General features: G+C 44.2%; 3 protein-coding genes across 3 annotated transcripts in view; all 3 read left to right on the forward strand.

Moving 5' to 3' along the window:
* Positions 1-73: 73 nt before the first annotated feature.
* On the forward strand, positions 74-11431 carry dtx4a (deltex 4, E3 ubiquitin ligase a). Its single transcript, XM_030087253.1, has 9 exons — positions 74-233; positions 457-671; positions 1696-2911; positions 8098-8159; positions 8374-8535; positions 8750-8811; positions 9184-9504; positions 9584-9673; positions 9751-11431. The coding sequence occupies exons 2-9, from the start codon at positions 464-466 to the stop codon at positions 9979-9981; spliced, it is 2352 nt and encodes a 783-aa protein (XP_029943113.1). The 5' UTR covers positions 74-233; positions 457-463; the 3' UTR covers positions 9982-11431.
* Positions 11432-15349: 3918 nt separating this feature from the next.
* On the forward strand, positions 15350-18105 carry msantd1 (Myb/SANT-like DNA-binding domain containing 1). The gene is made up of 3 exons (XM_030087263.1): positions 15350-15962; positions 16042-16335; positions 17481-18105. The coding sequence occupies exons 1-3, from the start codon at positions 15709-15711 to the stop codon at positions 17773-17775; spliced, it is 843 nt and encodes a 280-aa protein (XP_029943123.1). The 5' UTR covers positions 15350-15708; the 3' UTR covers positions 17776-18105.
* Positions 18106-19587: 1482 nt separating this feature from the next.
* rgs12a (regulator of G protein signaling 12a) overlaps positions 19588-20769 on the forward strand; it is a 32857-nt gene continuing 31675 nt past the window's right edge. The window contains 1 exon segment of the mRNA XM_030086836.1: positions 19588-19666. The gene's annotated coding sequence lies outside the window, so the exon portion shown is untranslated.

Genomic DNA, 20769 nt, shown 5'->3' on the forward strand with positions numbered 1-20769 from the left:
CCGCGCATCCTCTCCTCCTCCGCGCACCCAAACTTGACTGTGCCCGAGAAAATGATTTCAGGAGACGTCACTCATCTGCATAGGGAGTAAAATGCAACCATCCTGCGAGGTTCTGTTGCGCCCCGAAACCGCTCCGCGTCCCTTCCCGTGCGGCGAGAGCGCGAGACCGAGCGCAGGGCAGACAGGGGGAGCTTTTCTTTCCTGCAGCACATCCGAAACTACAAACATGGAAGGTACGGTTTGCATGTGCTGTCATCGCGAAAATAACATACTTACATCCCAAAGATAGGAGGGAAAAAAAACACACACACACACACACACACACACACATACACATCTGTCCAAGATGGATGCAGCGCCGCTGTGCGCAGGGATGCTCGTGCTCATCAGCTTCCCCCTCCTCTAAAACCCTCGATTTTGTGACATTTTTTTTTTAATTTGTGGGGCTTTTCGCAGGGGTAGGATGTTATTAGCGTCCGCCGTGGTGGTATGGGAATGGCTGAACGAGCACGGACGCTGGCGGCCCTACAGCCCGGCTGTCTGTCATCACATCGAGGCGGTCATCCGGAGCGACCCGCGCGCCGCTAGTGTCGTCCTCGGCCAGGTGGACTCGCGCCTCTCGCCCTACATCATCGATCTGCATTCCATGCACCAGTTCCGACAGGACACAGGTAAGAAGACAGAGCACACACAAATGAAATTAAAAAAAAAAGAAAAATAAAGAAGGGGAGACTGGGACACATGGCGGAGGATGTAACGGTGCAGCCGGGCCCGAGGTGGAGGAGGCCGTTTCTCTGTTTTTATTGTTCATAAGTGTTCATATACAATCATGGTTCTGATCGGGAGTGTTTCACTGCAGATATGGATCATCTCACGCACTGACATTTGTTGCATGATTTGCATTTTAAATGTCCAAGTGCAGACTGTCTGTTTGTGTTTATTCCTAATGCACCCAGTCAGTAAATACAGTGAGGGATGTGATGTGATGAATATGTGCCATAAGGGTTCAGATAACACTAAACACACAGCTTTTTCTCTACAGGAGAATATGGGAACAAGACCCTTCCCAGCAGGGCACCATAACATTACCTTTCTTTGTCTGAGCACCAGTTGCTTTATGTTGCAGTGTTTTCCAAACCTAAGCAGAAAAGGAGGTGTTATTAAGCCAATCTGAGAATATCTTGAATAAGAAGGAATCGAAATTGAAAAGCTTTATTATGCTTTTGTTGTTATTGTAACGGTTAACCAAAAAGAAAAAGAAAGACAAATGTTTTTGTCAGATCCGTCTGAAAGCGTTCAGCCATCAGACAACTCCTGAACAGCCCGTTTGGCTTTACAGTAGGAAGACTCGGCGGAGTTTCTCTGGACACCCAGGCAAAGCAAACACAGCCAGCTTTGGGTCGGATCAAAGCTGCCAGCCAATCACAAATCAGAACACAGTGTGCTGTTACCAGGGGCAACCTGTTTGCCCAAATTCTTAGCAGGCAAACAGAGACGTGTTGAATTTGTTAGGGTTGTAATCTTCCTGTCGAGAGCAAATAATTGCGCAGCCACTTACCTTCTCTTGTAGCCGCCTCTCGTCATCCGGCTCCGTGGAAGTGTTTGAGAGTTGCACCAAACTTCATCTGTTCGGTTCTTGAGTACCAGGAGAAGTTTGTTGGGCTATCGTGTTGACTGGGTCTTGTGTTTCCGCAGGTACCCTTCGACCGGTGCGACGCAGCTTCTACGACCCCACGTCGGCGCCGGGCCAGGGCTGGTTGTGGGAGTGGGAGAACGACGCCGGGAGCTGGACGGCGTACGACACCGAGGTGGGCATCGCCATCCAGGCAGCGCGCGACCGCCAGCAGCCCTGGCTGGACCTGGCGCCGCTGGGCTTCTGCTACCTCATCGACTTTGAAAGCATGACCCAGATCAATGGGCAGACGCAGCGCTGCAGGCGCATCCAGCGCCGCTCCGACCTGGCCTACCCGCTGGTGTCCGGACCCTTACCCAAGTCCCACCACGCCTGGGGACCCATGTCCGTGCCGGGGCACGGAGGACTTCTGGGCGTCGACGTGTCCGGAGTGGGCATGGGGTTCCGGATGAGCGGCGGCGGCGGCAGCGGCGGGACGGGGAACGGGAGCGCCTACCCCAGCGGGGCGCTGCCCGCCTCGGCCATCACCTCGCTGGGACAGCCCTGTGCCTGCCAGCAGTGCATGCTGGTGCTGAGCGTCAAGGCGGGCGCCATGTCCGCCGCTCACACCCTGGGCCGAAGGCCCCCGCAGACTAAACCGCCCAGCCCCAAGCTGAGCACCCTCCCCGTCCCGGGGGGGTCGTACTCCCTCACCCTCCCCAGGCCTCCGTCCCTGTCCAGGTCGCTGTCCCCACACAGGACGTCCATGGTGGGGGCGACGGGTGGCTTCAGTGTGGGGGGGATGGGGGGCGGAGGAGGCCTGGGGATGGTTGGTTCCAGCGGTCTTGGTGGGACCAGCCTCGGTTACGGCGGGGGCTACGCTCACTCCCTTTCCCTTCTCGGCTCGGCCACCGCCGCCCTCTCCATCTCCGCCAACCGCCCCCCGCCTCCTCCGCTGCCGCCTCCCCCGCCGCCCCCTCCGCCGCCCTCCACCGTACCCTCGTCGGCGCCCGCCCCCGCCCCGCACCCCTCGGCGGTCCCCCCCTCCTCCTCCTCTTCCTCCTCGCTCTCCGTCTCCTGCCCCGCCCCCACGCCGCCCGCCCCGGGCCCGCCTCTCATCTCCACGGCGGCGTCCACCTGCACGCCGTCGCCTTCGGCCCGCGTCCTGGGCCCAGTGTCTTCGTCCGGTGCCGCCGCCTGCGCGGCCCCCCTGCCGCCCCGGTCCAGCCTCGCGGGACTGAGCCGTCCTGCGCTGCAGCGCATCGCCATGGCTCAGTCTCGTGCCCTTATCGCCTCTGGGTGAGTAGGACAACAGCCGAGCATGGTAAAGAGTACCCAAATCACAAGGTATACCTTTATTATGTGTTCCTAGAGGTTGATCTGTGCAGGAAAAGTAGTTCCCACAACAACAATCCCACAACAGAAACAACCAAACTCTGAAACCCCTGATAGCAGCCTTGACATCGCTGCTCATTAGCATTGTTTTTTTGAGCCTTTAATCCGTGCGGCGGAGTGCACGGGGTCGGTTCATTTCTGTGGCGAAACAATGGCGGGCATTCAGACCAAACAAGCTCCTGCGGCCGCATTCCACATATTTTGTCAGGCAAACCCTTAATGACGATCATGTGTACAAACTCACAGAACTGAAATTGTTTGGTGCACTGAAAGAGAAAACACTTCTGATTTCCAAGCAGGAAAGACTGAAAAATATGAAGTTAAAGTGCAAAGAGGATCTTCTGTGACTGTGGCTAAAGTCACGACCACAGAGCACGTGAATGCACGTGAAACATATCAGATAAGAAGTTGTAATTGTCGGAAATCCGAATTGATCGTCATGCAAAGCCTCACACTGTCTGACCGATCCTGAGGGTTTCCAGGTGAGATATAAAGGTGCAGTGTCCAGCTGTTGTAGCCAGAGGGCACCGGTTGGTTAACTGTCGGCAAATTCTGCAAATCAAAAGAGACATTCCAGTGACCTTCCATCAAGTCAAGTTGTTCTGGAACCATAAAGCACATTTCACTATTAAAATGCAGCTCATGAAGTTTCATACTTGGTTTTGATGAACAAACAAAAACTAGATGCATTCATTAAGTTTTAACTACAGTTCAGAATAGTAAACATTTTATTACATTGTACCTATTTTTGTACCTGATTTTAACAGTTTTGTTCCTCTTTTCAAGCTTTATTTGTTGACAGTTTTGAAATTTTAGCTGTTTTAGCCATTTTTGCTTTTTTTCCTGCCACATTTCATTTTCTTATGTTGCAAATTGTAGACATTTCAGGTCTTTTAAGCTGTTCTATCATTCCCCCCCCCCCATTTCTTGTTGTTTTTGCTATTTTTCCCAATTTTACTTGTATCTTTTTTGACTCCCCTTTGAAACAAGAGTGATGAATGATATAATAATTTAAAAATAAGTTAAATGTTTATTCAAATATCATGTCATGAAGGCTTCATGGAGCTGTTTATGTTTAGAACTGGTTATAGCAGTTTCAGCAAGACTAGACTAGCAATCCTTTGGCTCCTTTGTCTTTTCATCTATTCACTTGTTTCTTTATTTTACCTTTTTTTAATTATTCTTTAAAACTTTTTCTTTTTTTTCTGTTTTTTTATATTTTCCCTGTTGTCTCCCTTTATTTTTCTTTTTATCGTTTTTCTTTCTTTTCCTAAAATCTCTGCCTGACTGTGCTCTTTCAGCTTATTTGCCTGTTTTTACAATATATATATATATATATATATATATACGTGTGTGTGTTTATATATATATATATATATATATATATATATATATATATATATATATATATATACGTGTGTGTGTTTATATATATATATTATATATGTATATATATATGTATGTGTATGTGTGTATATGTATGTATGTATATATATACACATATACATACATATATATATATACACACATATATATATATATATATATATATATATATATATATATATCTACACATGTGTGTGTGTGTGTATATATATTATATAATACAGTTAGACTCCTCATTTTAAAGCAGGTTCCTCATATTCATTAAGCCTCATTGTAGATGACCCTGATAATGATCTTATATAAAGACTGTCTTTAGAAATGCAGAGATGTTGTTACTGCCACGTTATTAAAGAGCCAAGGATTAGCAGTTTTGCAGCGATCACACGTGAGCCGCCCATCACCAGGTGAGAGTGGTCTTTCATCCGGCAGATGGTCGCCCCTGCTGCTGCGGTAATGCGACGCACGTCACAGATCAGCCGGGATCTTCGATCTCATCAGCTCCAGATTTCACTGCCCGCCGCGTTAGCTCCGCACTCATTCACAGCGTCACCCGATGCAGCCGAAGAAAAAGACTCTCCTGAAGCTGGCGGAGCGGCCGGAGAGTTCTATGAAATCCATGTAAATGAAGCGATTCGTTTTGCATCAAGCGGCGCTCATTGAACTGAAAAATCCACGTTTTTTTGTAGAAAATTTCAAATTTTTCTTAGCGGTTTGGCCTCTTGTAGACCAATTTTGGCCCACAAGCCTTACGTTTGACACCCCTGAACTAAACAGTGATTCATTGCACAATCTTGTGATGTTATTCGATACGTTATTAATCATGCGCCCTGAAGCCCGATAGCTTTTACCTGACGTGTGTTTTTGTTGCGTTGTGAGAAAACACGCTTTTAAAGGAACCCGTGAGTACAATGCTCACATTTGGCCGTTGTTTTGGAGAAAAGGAGCAGATGGTTTCAGAGGGAAGTGTTAAGAGTCTGATGGGTCCCCAACGTCACCGATTATCTCCGTGACCACCGCTGCGTTTGGCCTCCACACCTGTCGGAGGTCCTTTCCCCTCATGGCTGGACCAGGTGTCTGTTTCTTTACACTCAGTTTTCATTTTATTTTAGGTTGTTTTTTTTTTTTACTTTTTACTCTTTCGTTAAGAGCTTGCGTTTTCTTCAAGCGGGCTTCATTCAAGGTGTGAACTCGCACCTGCAGGCCGCCATACGCGCCAGCTCGCACGTCTCCAGATGGAGGCCACCCTAATGCCGCCGGCTTAGCCGGGATCGAGGAAACGTGACTGCTTGACACTCGTCTTCTCCTCTCGTTTCTCAGCCTTTCCCTGCTTTTCTCCCCAACCTGCTTTTTGTTTTTTTGTTTTTTTTTTTTGTTTTTTTTGTTTTTTTCACACAAAGGTCAGGTTTCTCCCGCCTTCCCCCTTTTCTTTTCAACTCCGAGGCTTGCGGGGATCACACCAGGGAGTTAATACCTCGGCGGGAACACCGTGATAGTTGGTAAACAAACAAATATAGTGACACAATACGGCGTAATCAGATTGATGGGTACAGGAACTGAACGGTACGAACACTCCCCGTAACGCCATCATGCCATCTATTTAGAGACGGCATGGCTGATGATGTGTAATAAATCAAACCGAACGTTTTAAGATAAGAAACTTTATTATCATGAATGTGAATGTTTTTATTAAGTTTTTCTATGAAAATATTCGCAATAGACACAAAACAAGAGAAAAATATCTCAACAAAACCTGTTATCAGCGTCAGGTAGAAAAGCTAATTTTAAGAAGGATTTATTAGGAATAATTCTGTTTGGCTTTGATATTTATTTCAACATCAGAAATTCATCCTAGAGATGAAGAGCGTCACTTACATTCCTTCTCACAGACAGTGGAGCTGCTTATGTGCTTTTCTTAAAGCATTTATTCATATTTTGCTCAAAGAATACTGACTGGCTGCAAAATAATCAACATGAACTGATATTTTTGATTGTCTTCCACAAAACTTTGAATTATATTCTCTAAAAACACAAAGAGTTCAGGTGCATCAATGCATTAATCACATAGATTCATAATGATGTTACGCGTCAGATCAAATAGAAGAACTTATAAGAATATATAAATCATGTTTAATGTCATGTTTGACATTACTCAAACTAATCGTAGAATAGCAAAATACATGGAATAAAAGCAGACACTACACATTTTCAAGCAGAAACCATTATGTTTATGTTTTTCAGTGGGATTTTCCGTCACTAGTTCGTTCCTGGATTCATTGAGGTTGTAAAATGATCCTAAAGTGACGTCCCCTCTTCAGTGTTTAAAAGATCAATATTTGCTTGGTGGTGTGGTAAATCGGATTGGAGCTTCATGTCGGCCAGTTTTTGGCCCATAGGCCTTATATTTGACACCCCTGTAGTAAGTGTTACGTAGGATAAAACCAATTCTTTGTTCTTTTGCAGCTTTTTTCACTAATAAACAAGGTAGAAAATTTCTGAAACAGCATAAGCTGGTATCATCAGCGTGGTGTAATATCCACACACCTGCTGACCGGCCTGATGGCAGCCTGGCGGCGTGACGCGGTTCCCTGACAGGTAATCCCCTCGTCCAACCAGCCGGCAGCAGATGGAAACAGGTGGATTAGCGCTATAAAAGAGGAGGGAGACGTGACACCGGCACACAGACATCCCCAGTCACCAACCGGCAGGCAGGCAGGACAGCGAGGCTCCGTCAGACGCCGCCAAGAGTGGATTATTTTGACTCGTATCTGTTGTCTTCAAGCCACAAAGATGACGGTTATTAAAACGGGCAGACCGTAAGTAACCACCTCTGACTGCACACACACTGAGTCTAAAGTTGTGGTTTTCATTTCTAGCAGAACTTACATGATATATTTTATTGTAGGGGTGTTGAACATAAGACCCGTGGGCCAAAGACAGGCCCACAAGAAACTCTAATATGGCCCTCCAAGAATCAAATTTGAAAAAAATTTTCAAGAAACGTTGATTTTTTTTTTTCTTCTTGTAATTCTGCCTCAAAGCCATGCTGTCTGTTTTGTGTACATTTCATTTCAGGTTTATATTGACATTTTTGGCTCTAATTGTTTGGTTTTGGAAAAAATATAGACATTTTCATCACTTAAACTCTGCGCCACATCGGAAAAAAGCCTTCAAGTTCAAATTTAGACTTATTATCTCACTATTTTTAACTGAAATATGTTTGACACCGATGGTCTATTGCATATTCATTAATTTAGGATTGTAGTTTTCCAGCTGACTTCTGGCCATGTTACATCCTGGACAAGTCACAAACACACACATTATCATCTCAAACGTTTTTCCGTCTGTGAGGAAAATGTAGAACCAAAATCCAGCCGCGCACAGGGAGACAATGCAAACTGGACCGAACACCTGACCTCATATATTGGCTCAGCCGCATGTGGCGGTTATAGAGCAGTATGTCAAACGTCTGTTTGTTTCTTCATATGACTCGGCAGAAGCTCCTTAACCTGCTGACACGGACCGAATTGGAAACAGGCATATGTTACTAGCAGCTGTGTGTAATCCCACCTGCCAGCAGGTGACTGGTCAGATTCTGACCCCCCTCCCCCGCTTTATGCGGACGTGACCCAGCCGGCTCGGATGGCGTGTTTGCTTTGGGTGGGTCTGCGATTCGTACGCTGATGTTTGTCTTTCTTGTGTTTCAGTGTGCCAACAGTTCCAGTGAAGAATCTGAATGGATCCAGCCCTGTACATCCTGCACTGGCAGGTATGCAGAAACCCTTATTTCTGACTTATAAAAGTCATCTTTTATATTGTTGTACATTTCTTCTTAAGTTATTTTACCTTCGAAATCAAATCTATTAAAGTACATTTTAATTAATGCATCGATCTGTTAATAGATATTTGTCTGGATCATGCAGGAGTAAACAATAACAACTGACATGCTGTGCTGCTTTGCTCCCCCTGCTGTCTGTTACCAGGTATTACAGGCATCCTGATGAGTGCAGCAGGACTTCCTGTCTGCCTGACCCGGCCTCCCAAGCTGGTGCTTCATCCCCCACCTGTCAGCAAGAGCGACATCAAACCCGTGCCGGGCCTGGGTCACTGCTGCCGCAAGACCACGAAGAAACAAGCCCGGAAAGGTGCGACTCCTGACGCCTCCAACGAGGCAGTCTGGCAGAGATTAGGACTGATATTGACGGCCAAGTCATAAGTTGACGTACTACTATCTCTACATTGGACAGTTCTGTCTTAATCTTTATGATTTTATTCATTAATTTTTTAAAAAGTGATCATTTTCTCTGTATGCCATTAAACTTCCTAAACTGATAAAGAAATGTTGTTTACTTGGTTTAGGTAAGACCCCGGAGGAGGTGGTGAAGCGTTACCTTCAGAAAGTCCGCAACCCCCCTGAAGAGGTGAGTCGATCTGGTTTGGGTCGAGTTTAAAACGTTTTCTGATGTGTCACATCTATTTTCAGAGTAGCTGTGTTATTTTCTTTTTCTGTTTGAGATTATGGTTAGAGCTAATACCAGCTTGGCTTCAGGCCACCGTGGTGCCTTCAGGTGGGGTTTGCGAGTCGCTGTAGGGTCCAGCCTGACCTCAATCCTGCCCATTACCTAAAGCTTTAGCCATTTGTTGTGACTGTTTCACACTGTACTGTTGTGACTCGGTACACCGACACTTACCCGGTCAAGATATTCTCCTTTTTGATTCAGAAACAGGGAGAAATACATCTGTTCAGGTGGTTGACTCTGTAGACGACTGAAGATTTTGTCTTCCCATTCCAGGACTGCACCATCTGCATGGAGGCCCTGGCAGGACCATCGGGCTACAAGGGCCCCGGCGTGGGCGGAATCTCCCGGGCCGAGTCCGTGGGCCGCCTGGCGCAGTGTGGTCACCAGTACCACCTCCAGTGCCTCGTCGCCATGTACAACAACGGCAACAAGGACGGTAGCCTGCAGTGCCCCACCTGTAAGACCATTTACGGGGTCAAGACGGGCAACCAGCCCCCCGGCAAGATGGAGTACCACGTCATCCCCCACTCGCTGCCTGGCCACCCCGACTGCAAGACCATCCGGATCATCTACAACATCCCCCCAGGCATCCAGGTACAGTCAGTTCTGACAGAATGGTTGATACAGATATTATTTTTTTGGATGGACTGACAGCATGTACCCTTGCTCATAGGGCCCTGAGCACCCAAATCCAGGGAAACCCTTCACGGCACGAGGCTTCCCCAGGCACTGCTACCTCCCCGACAGTGAAAAGGGGCGCAAGGTAAGAAAAGGAGCATTTGTTTTTGGTGATTTCATGAGGAGTGTCAGGGATACTAACAGGATTATCTCTATTTCCAGATTCTGAGGCTGCTCCTGGTTGCCTGGGACCGCAGGCTCATTTTCTCCGTGGGAACATCCAGCACTACCGGGGAGTCCGACACGGTGATCTGGAACGAGGTGCACCACAAGACCGAGTTCGGGTCCAACCTGACGGGCCACGGCTACCCCGACCCCAGCCACCTGGACAACGTCCTGGAGGAGCTGAAGGCTCAGGGCATCACGGAGGAGGAGTGTCTACCCAGAGACTGAGCAGAGACCTTCCAGGCACAGAAGAGTCAACAACACCAGTAAACATGCAATTCTGGGGAACAACTGCACAGCTGGATGCATTCCCTCTCTTCAAATAGACTGAGAGAACTTTCACATCAAAAATGGTGGGAAAAGTCTTAGAAAAGTTTGAGAGATAGTTTCAGCAGTTTGTGCATTGACTGCATGAGTCAGTTTCAATATGAGGGGAATCCGTTCGTTTCCCGATGCGGTGACTGCGAAAAGATTGCAGACGTTATTCAGTGAGACACTTGAGACCACTGTGCACATACGAGTCATTGCTAGTTTAAAGAAGAAGAAAAAAAAATCTGTCATTTATACTGTGAGACTTCATATCAAGAATGTAAACAAAGCGGATTTCTCTGAACTGATGAGGTGTTTACCACTCCTGCTGCTACGTGGGACGGAGAGTAATTCAAACTGAGAAGAAATGTTCTGTTTTTTTTTCTTCTTTCTTTTTCTTTAGTGTTAGTACAGGAGCAGAAGCAACTTTTCACTGCTGATGAAACTTTCAAGTGTATAACTGGATATCTGAGCATGGATCTTTGCTGACCTCTAGTGGTACTTTTCCAGAACTACATTCCTATTTAGGTTTGAGTTTTAAATCGTATTCTTGTATATTATGAATACTTGATATATAATTATATGATATTGTTTCCATTTATTCCATGTTTTTATATGTTAATTTTACATTTAGTTTTCTATGGTGCATATCATTGCATTTTTTTGTTTTGTTTTTTTTTTTTGGATGTTGCTTGAGAGACTGAGACATGAAGGGGAGTTTAGATAAGCCGAGAGAGTTTGCTCAACACTTTATACGCCATTTATATACCCTCCCTTCTTTAAAACAATCGGTTGCAGTATTTTGTATTTGATACGCTCATGAAGTGACATTCCTTAATCGTGGGGCCCACAAAGCGTGGGTGCATTTATTAGCTTTCTTTGTCTTCTGGTGTCTGCATTGCGGCCGATGGAGGGGAACTCACCCCCTGCCCAGGAGGAGCAAATTCCTAAAAAAAGCTTGGATTGGATTGGACCACCTGCCTGAGCTCAGATTTGCACAAAGCTTTCTACTTAGTATGTAAAGGAAACAGACAGCTTGTATCTACTGTATTTTTTATTTCTTTTGTGTGTAGGACACACAGACACACCAGCCTCAAATGCTCCAATCACTCTGCAGAAATCCGTTTTTTTTCAGTTTTAACCATGAGCAGGTGCAAAAGACTATCGATGTGGATCCTGTTGTGGCCAAAGCAGTTCAGATTTAATATGAGGTATACGTGAGGAGAGATACTCGACAGTATGTCCTGACATACTGATGTAGGCCAACATTCAAAGCATTTATACTTTATGAGACTTTATGTATGCACTGTACTGTATGTATGTGTTTTATGTGCACAAAATTTGCATTAAATGTTTTTCTAAGACTCAAGGAGATAATCGAACCTTACTGTAAATTATTGTCTATTTTATGCAGTGATTGTTACATTTATTTAAACTTGTGAATCTAAACTGATGACTACCTTCTGCTATTTATTCTGTAGTATTTCAGTATAGCGTTTAATGCATTCTGGCTCCATTCCGGCTGAACCAAAACCCTAATCAACATTCACAAAACCTAAAAATGATTTATGGATATAAATGAGTGGAGAATTATAGCAAAAATTCAAACATATACATTATTTCCATTCTGCAATAGTTCGGTGAAATATTCATACAATCTAATTTCTAAACCAGGGGTCTGCAACCTGTGGCTCTGGAGCCACATGTGGCTCTATAGTCCCTCAATAGCGGCTCCATTAAGTTTTCACATCATGAAATGTGATAAAACATTGAATTTATATTTATTATAGTGACACACCACATGTTCAAAATGATTTGTGACTCTTGGATCAGAAGGGATTCAAAGAAAGGTACAAATAAAAGTGAGTAAATTGCCTAAAGCCACAAGAAATGGGGTAAAAATGATGGAATAGTTTGAAAAAAAAAAGACATCTGTAGAATTCCTAAAAGAAGATTAAAGCCAGTTGGAAAAAAAAATGTCAACAAAGAACGCTTGAAAAGAGGAGCAAAAGTGTTAAAATCAGCTGCAAAAATATGTTAAGTATAATAAAATGTTGACTCCTCAGAACTGTAGTTATAATTTTATAAATTTTTTATAAGATATGGCTTTTATAGATGCATTTAAACTAAATTTCAAACTTCGTAAGCCTCATTTTATAGGCTGATAATACTAATAATACATTTAATTTCCAAGCGCCATTCAAGACATTCAAGAACAAAGATGAAACAACAGGTAAATAAAGTTACCTTCAGAGTAGTTCAGTGTGCTTTGCGGCTCCAGACCAACTTCGCTTGATGGAAAGTCACAAAAATGGCTCTTTTTGTTTGTAAAAATTGCAGAGTCTGTTCTAAACGGAGAATCTCTGCGCCATCTGCTGCACGTGCTCAGCCGGACCGGAACCGGAAATGTCTGAGGTGAGTATCCCTGGAGTTTTATCACAGAATGTAAGAAGAATTAAAAAAAAACAAAAAAACTCTTACATCGGCTCAATGTTGGTTCAGTAATATTTTGCACCTGTAAATTAATGTTTGTGCATAATTTTGAAGTTTGTATTTATAAATCAATTTTTTCCATCCTATGAAAAAAATCTGCACGAAAAATTCAATGTTGTGAATGTGTTGAAAAGTATTTGCAGGGATGTAAGAAAGATTTGCATTCATGAAAAGAAATAGAAGTTCCTTTGCAAGCTTCCTGTTTTGAGTTGCAAAGTATAAAAACTGCTTGCAAGTTTGAAATTGCTATCTTGAATTTTGGAACTGTCTTGATACCTCTGTCTGATTGGATAGTGGCAAACGTCCAATCAGGGAGCAGATGGCTTCCTGTTTTTTTTTTTTTTTTTTGTTTTTTTTTCTTTTTAATGGGATGGCAAAACTTAATTTACAAATTCAAACTCTAAAATTATGTGCAAACATTCATCATTCATTAACAGATGTAAAATATTCATGATCCTTTATTGAGCCCATGATTTTCTTTTAAACAATAGAAGGTAAGACATTTCTTCAAATGAAAAATTAAACTGTATTCCTAAATATTGAATGCGTTTGTGTGTATGCCCTCACATCAACAGTGTGGAGTAAATTTTGTCAGCTCTTGGACGCCCCCTAGTGGCTTGGGGTGTCAATCAACTGCTGCTTAATTTTCCAAAATTCAGGAGGTCACAGCTGATGAAGGGAAAGTATGATCATGATCATGACACAACTACAACTTTTCATCTCTAGGTAGTTTTCTAAGAACAAAGCATCGTGTAAATATTAACACTTTCTTTTGTAGTGATCCCAGTGTTGGTTTGATTTGTATTCAATAAATAGATCAAGTCTACTTACAGGCAAGCTAAAGCCTGATACACTGTGATCGTCTCAGAGATTTTTTTCTATATCTCCCAGTTCCAACACACCTGATCACCATGAGGACTCATTACTGGGATTTTATACAAGCTTGGTGAAGATAATCAATCCAGAATGAGAAACGCTGCAGTAGAGGTGAGTGGTTCTAACAAATATAAAGGTTCAGGTTAATATTATTGAGAAAAAAAACTGAAATAGCAAAATCTTTAGATTTAGTTTACTTTACACACTTTTCGCAGTGCCGTGGCTGTTAGCACTCTCACATAACTGCAGGAAAATCCCCAGTGGGAGTCTTTCTTGGTGTAGTTTGCATGTTCTTCCTTTATGCGTGCATGTTCTTCCCCTCGGGAGTCTCTGAATTGTCCGTAAGTCTGGATAAATGTGTGTAAGAGTCTACATCCTTGCTAAATATCACAATCAAATAAAGAAAAATGAGTCTATCCTTCACCAACAGCTTGTAAAAACCCTTCTTTAAAGCTTTAACGTGAAAAACCTTCTTTACGAGAATGAAAACATTTGTAGATTGGGTGCTTCATGATGTTGCAAGCAGTTTCTTTTCAAATTCCCGCTATGAGCAGGACAGAATGAAAAGATCTGGAAAGTAGATTGGTGTAGATTTTACTAAATGGATAGATCACTTCCAACGCTGTGCATGAGCACTTTATCTGTAGATTAGTCTGGTCCCTGGATTAGCAGTCTGGATTACTTACATCCTAATGAACGAAAACATGCACAGAGGTAATTATAAAGGACCCCAGCAAGTGGAAACATCCGCTATATGAGCAACACCAACACTTACAGACAAGCAATTCTGAGTTCTTAAGAGTCCTTGACGGTATCAGATCATGTATATCTTCACCTTTTATTCAAGCACTTTGCAGAAATAATGTTAGGTTAAACCACAGAGATCAATCCAATTTCCTTATGCAAAACAAAAGAAAAAAAAACCTTTCACATCAACTTTCATTGAACTGCCAATTTTCGGTATGAAAATGCACCGGCTGCCGGGGAGCAGATGGGTCAAGAATCTAATCGGGCTGCAGCTGAGATAAGCCGGACCGACGGCAGCCACCAGATCCCACATCGATGGGGTGAGAGGAGATGATTTGTATCACTGCGGTACTATTCCTCCTCTTTGTTCACCCGACTGAGGCGAAATGCAGCAGCGGTAGAGCTACTTCTCTATTTTTGTGTGAAGGAAAAGGAAAAAAAACAAAAAACAAAAAGCCCAGCATGGCTTCAGTGCATATGCGCTTCTGAAAGATATGTGAGAGCAGAGGAGGAAGGAGGGGGGGGGGGGGGGGGGGGGGGCAGAGGAAAAAGGAGAAGCAGATGGAAGAGGGGGGGAAAAATGCTCATAAAATTGCAGATTAGGGTGGTGGAGTCTGGCTGGATCCGCCCCGGCTGAGGCCGGAATGGGGGAGGGGTCCCAAACCCTCCTGCATCGCCTCGATGTCTGTGAAATGAAGGGAAGACAGTAGGGACGACTGCAGTTTCTCCTTTTTCTGACCTCCTCCTCGCGTGTCTCTGGATTTCGCAGAGCGTTGCTCTTTCCTTGCTTTCTTTTTTCTCAACCTGGAAATGTTTGCTTCTCTTCTGCATCATGCAAATCCTCCTCCCCCCCCCCCCTCCCCCGAATCTCAAAACGACTTGTCTATTATTAAAAGCTTTTAAATAGAGCAGTGTGTTGGCTGACTACCAAATCCATTGCCTTGTTGCCGGGGAAACGCATACCCGTGGTCCGGGCTCTCTCTTTTTCCCTCCCTCCCGCCTCCCCGGAGGCTCATATTTCAAAACCGTCAGCATTCTGGTGTGTGTGTGTGTGTGTGTGTGTGTGTGCGCACACACTGCTGCCTTTCAGCTAAAAGCTTTTTGTGCCTGCACAGAGAGAGAAGTGGGGGGAAAGCAGAGCGGCTGGGAGTGGTCAGAGGCGAGGGGCGGGAAAATGAGCGGCCTCCCCCCCACCGTTGCCGTGGCAACTTGATGTCACGGTGACATCACGCAGCACTAAAAGCTTTTAACCGGATTCCTCTCCTGCCTTAGGCCCCATTTTGAGTCCTCTTTCAGCTAGGCTAAAGGGAAGGGCACGGGCAGGACGCTGGGGTGTGTGTGTGTGTGTGTGTGTTTATGTGTGTGTGTGTGTGTGTGTGCCTCCTTTGCACGTTTCCCTCCCTCCCTGCAGACTGAAAACAGCTCTGAGCACAGTAAAATACTTTCAAATTCAACCTCTGCTCATCCTATTTCTGCAATCGCAGGCCAGGACGAATCTGCTCAGGGAAAGAAAGGGAAAAAAACAAAAAAATGGCTACAGAGGACGGGTTCAGCTACCTGATGCCAGGCCACAGTGAGAAGCACCGGCGGGCCCCGAACTGGACGGACGGGGAAATGAAGGCCCTCCTCTACGTGTGGGAGGAACACCACAACGAGCTGAAGACCAGCAAGAGGAACGCCAAGGTGTACGAGAAGATGTCCCAGAGGTTCTTCCAGCTGACCGGCGAGCAGCGCTTCAAAGAGGAGATCAAGATGAAGATCACCAACATGTCTTTTCAGTACAGGCGAGTGGCGCCGCGTCCGGGACGGCTCCACCGGAACTCCGGTACGGCATTAAAACATCTACTCTCCCCTCTCTGACAGGAGACTGAAAGCCACCGTCGGGGACGCCGGCAGAGTCCCGGACTGGCCGTACTACAAACCCATCGAGAAGATCCTGTCCATGCCGCTGGAGAACGGGCGGGGGAACTCGCTGGAGTTCCAGGTGTCCACGCCGGGGCCCTCCACCTCGGCCCTGCCCACCGACGACCTGGTGGCCCAGTCGGAGGACGGCATCATCGGGTTCCTGCCGGAGTACACCGGCTCCTCGGACGAGATGGAGATCAAGCAGGAGCTGGACTCGCTGAGCACCGACAGCGAGAACACGCACGGCTCCAGGTAACAGGAAGTGCCGCGGGACGGGCGTTCTTGCCTGTGCAGTCATTAACAATAGTATAAATTCACTTTGCACTGCAGGTTAGGCAGCTCGAAAGGAAAGGAATTTTTATCAAGTGAAATAAGGATTTTGCAAGAGTTTGATGTTGTATCCGTTTAATAAGAACCGGGTTCACTGCAGAATATCTTTAATGTAGGCTTTGTATATAATCTGCATTTCATTCCCCAGAAAAGGAGCATACCAAAAGCGGAGAATTCAAATTATCTCTGAAAATATTGTTGGGTTTTGAATAGTCTACAACCTTTTGGAATACTTCAGGAAATATAAAGACAAAATATCCAACAGCATTAATTCAACTTCTAAAAGCTGGTAACTGCTTCGGTGGAATCTCAGAAGCTTTTTTATTCAGCTGAAGTAGCTCATTAGATGTGAAACACGTTATGGAAACAGAAATACAGCTTTAACTAGTAATCTAGGTTCCCTTCAAATTCATGATTTTATTAGTCTTTTTTGGTTTAGCAGTGTCTTTAGTAGTTCAGCTGTAGTTTCTATTAAGGAGTAATGGTATGGTGCTCTGTTTACACAACAGTTTAGTTTGAGAAAGCTTTCAGGTTTTCATATTTTGAAACGGATTTCCATTTACATGTGAACGCTGAAGATGACCTTGGCCACTAATGGATGCTGTTATTTGCTTTTGGAATGAAACTCCACACACATTTGAAACATTAAACACAAATTATAGTGAGAACACGGACATTTGTCACAGCAGAGTTTCAGAAACACCGTATTTTCCCTGTTCCTCTGAGTCAGAGCAATGTCAAGAAGGTTCCACCATGAGAGAGTCTTCAAAAAGTTGCATTCTCAGCCAGCATTGTTGTCATGTAAACGGACCCCCAAAAGATGCCAGTTCATTCAGAAACTCTATTTGCAACAAAACAAAAATATTTTGCTTTTGCCTTTTCAGGAAAGTAGGTTTTTAAAAACATGCTTCTGACACTTTTTGACGGTGCGTTTTCATCTTCATTTGTTTATGTGGTCATCAATGCTCCACAATGGAAGGACTGATGGAAGTTTACCTTTTTTTCTTATAATTTTCTTATTTCTTCTTCTTATGAGATGCCATCACCTCTGATTTTATGTTTTCCAGCTCCCATCCGATGTCCTCCAGGAAGAGAAACGCCAACAAGTACCTCTCCATGAAGAGGAAGAAGCTCCGGGTCCTGCAGGCCCTGCTGGTGCAGCAGAAGCGGTCCGGCCGAGCCGTGGAGGAGATGTGCCGGGAGGTCCGCCGGGCCGTGCACCAGCAGAACCTCCTCCAGGTCCAGTGTCTGCAGCTGCAGGAGCGGATGATGAACCTCCTGGAAAAGATGATCCAGCCTCCCGCCGCCAGCAGTTCGGCGCCGTCGGCTCAGAGCGACGCCAAAGAGCCAGAAAACCCATGAAATTTAAAGCGCGCTTCTGAGAGATCATGAGATCGTCGCATTGCCTCATATTTAACCTTGTTGAAGGAGAATATTTATTTTTTACTTCAGTTTAAAATTGGGCAATTTTACAGTTTATTGTGTATTGTGTACAACTTCTACCTGTTATCAACAGGCACAAAATATGTTTTTACCTTTTTGGAAGGTGTTCTGCGAAACGGTTTGAGAAGAACTCACCACCTGTAATGGCATACGTTAGTGTTTTAGCATCTCCAGTAGGTCTAGCTCTGATGGGAGTTTTCATTTTAGAAATAGTTCTATCAGATCATTCTGGATCATTTGCCAAGTACTCTATTAAAGTCACTGTGAAAACAGCGGCCTTGTAAAATGTTGTCGCATCATTTTCTGCCGGTATAATTACATGTTGGTACGAGCTAAAGCCACAACAGGGAGATTGATGAACCGAAAATGTTTATTTTCCTTCGACCACACAGATTAAACTCAGCGACGAGGAGCTCACCATTCAAGAAGCCCCTTTCTTTGTTGATTTCATTACCATGCAAAGATCTCTTGCCCTACATTTCATTGTGGTTTCCCCTGTTTTTGGCAGCATTATGTAAATCTGCAGAGTAATTGCTGAAAGGCAAAAATACTCAGAGGGCGAAGAGTGATAGAGCCGCAGCGTTAAGGTCTCTGCCTTTCAGGCTATTTTAAGAGGATTTGGAGAAATTAAGGATTAGGTTAGTTCCATCACACTAAACCAGCTCAATGGAAGTTACTTCTCCATTAAAATGAGCAAGGGCTGCACACCAGTCTGTCTGTTCTTTTTTTTTAACATAATAATGAACTACCTGGGAATTGCATGCCACAATGAGAAATGCAAACTGAAGTCAGCCCAGCAACATGTTATTGTCCAGCAGCAGCCCTTTCAGAAAAGGTGTGAACTCCCCTGCCGTAGAGCCGTTGCAGCACTTTGAACTCTGAGCTGCTATTTACACACCGAGCTCTGCAGAGAGCGGTACCAGAGAGGAAGAGGCCGCTCGACAATTGACATGAATAAGGTATTGTACAGCGATTCCCAGCCAGGGGGGCCCGACACCCAGGGGGGGGGTGGGGGCTCAAAGATTCACGGGAGGGGTCGCATACAGGGTATGAGATGTTTTAAAGATGTTTTAACAGCAGATGAGTCAGCATTTAATTCATTTATGTCACAGAATTGCTAACTTTAAGTATTTAAATTAAAGGCGTATCATCATACTTCTTAAAACTGGTGAATGAAAAAAGCTAAGACTTTTGATTTTTTTTAATGTGTTATGTCTGTGATATATTGGATTGGAATATGAAGCACATAGAGTATTTTGTCTGCTTGTTTTACTTCATGGCACAGGAGTAATAAGTGACCGGTGTCTATATTAAGGTTATATTTCTTGTTTACAAGTGACTTTGTTTATTAAACCTGAGCTCCTCTTTGAAAAGCAAATCTGCTGCTTCCATGCTGAAAAGGACTGTTAAAGAATAGAAAGAAAAATGTAAAAAAAATTAAAAAAATAAATTAAAAAAACAAAATAAATCTGTTTTACAAGTCAATAAAACTATTTCAGTTTTATTTGCATCAGCCAATGGCGTGCCTCCGCTCGTTTGAATGTTGAACTAAGCGGACACTGTGATTGGTCAGAGCGGACGTCACGTGACGAGAAATACGTTACGCTGTCATGGTAACGGTGAAAGACGCTTTGTGTGTGAATGGAGGGAGGGAGGGGGTCAAATGGCCATATGGACCGCCGAATCACGGCACGAGAGTTTGGTTTGAGATAATAAACCAAGTAGGAGGAAGGAATGGATCTGTAAAACACAAACAGTATGGACCTTTTGGAGCTGTAGGCGTTTCCGGGACTTTCCTCCTCTGGAGCGGGTAATGTCGAAACTTCGTCCTTAAAAACAGCTTCGTTGTGATAGTTGTGGTGTTTCGGAGTAACTGGTTTCCCTGTTAACTTGTGACCGACTTCGTTCCAGCCTTCGTCGTTGCCGCTCGTCGCAGTAGATGTTTCAAAGATTACCCACAATGAGAAACGTTATTGTAAGATGCTGTTAAACGGCGTTCACCGGGACAGCTACGGCGCTGTCGGGTTTTAAAAATCCGCTGTTGCATTTGCAGCAAGGGACTCGCGTGGGTCACCAGTTAACCGGGAAGCCATTAAGTACGAAACACCGGCTCTGAATAACTCCGTGTATGAGGTAAATTATATCAATTAAATGGCTTTAAATTCTACTACTAAGAGAGAAAGCGAATTTCAGTGTTTCTTCTGGTGTGTTGTGTTCTGAATTTGTAACATTTAAAACCCGTGTTTGACCTGAACATGTCGTTATCTTATAGTGGTTGGTGAGAATGGAGCCAGCTGGCACTTTGTTTTGGGGGAGATGGAGGTGGAGGCGGAGGGGTAACTAGGAACTGGCAGGCTGGATCTGTCTTATATCTGTCAGATAATTGATAAAATAAGATCGATGACACCAATGGCTCCTGTCTTATCTGATTACTTTGTTATTTCAGGCAGAAATACTAGAGAAACAAGATTATGATGACTAAGAGCTTGTTTTAATGGAATAAACCCTCAAAAATTAGAAAAAGAAACCTAAAACATATCAGTTATGAGTTTTTAACGATGTAACTTGGATTACTCCCAGCGTCATTCATTTTTTTCTCTTAAGGGAGAAACAAAGACATATCTTCCTCTTCTTTTTAAGCATTCATCAAATACATAGTTTTAAATGATCTGATTCAACAACGTCGTTGCTCCATCTTATTGCTTTCCTGGATTATTTTTGCAAACTTCGTTTATTGTTGATATTGTTGTTGTTTTCCGGAGAGCTACAATCACATATCAAAGAAAAGCATTTATTGCCAAGATAATGAAAACATGGAACTGGATTCACAAATTGTCCAACAAACATAAAAAAGCAAAGACAGTCACGTAAATAACATTATATATCATTAAAAATTAAAAAGCATAAAATCAT

This window comes from Salarias fasciatus, chromosome 3 (assembly GCF_902148845.1).
Source record: "Salarias fasciatus chromosome 3, fSalaFa1.1, whole genome shotgun sequence".
Taxonomy (NCBI): domain Eukaryota; kingdom Metazoa; phylum Chordata; class Actinopteri; order Blenniiformes; family Blenniidae; genus Salarias; species Salarias fasciatus.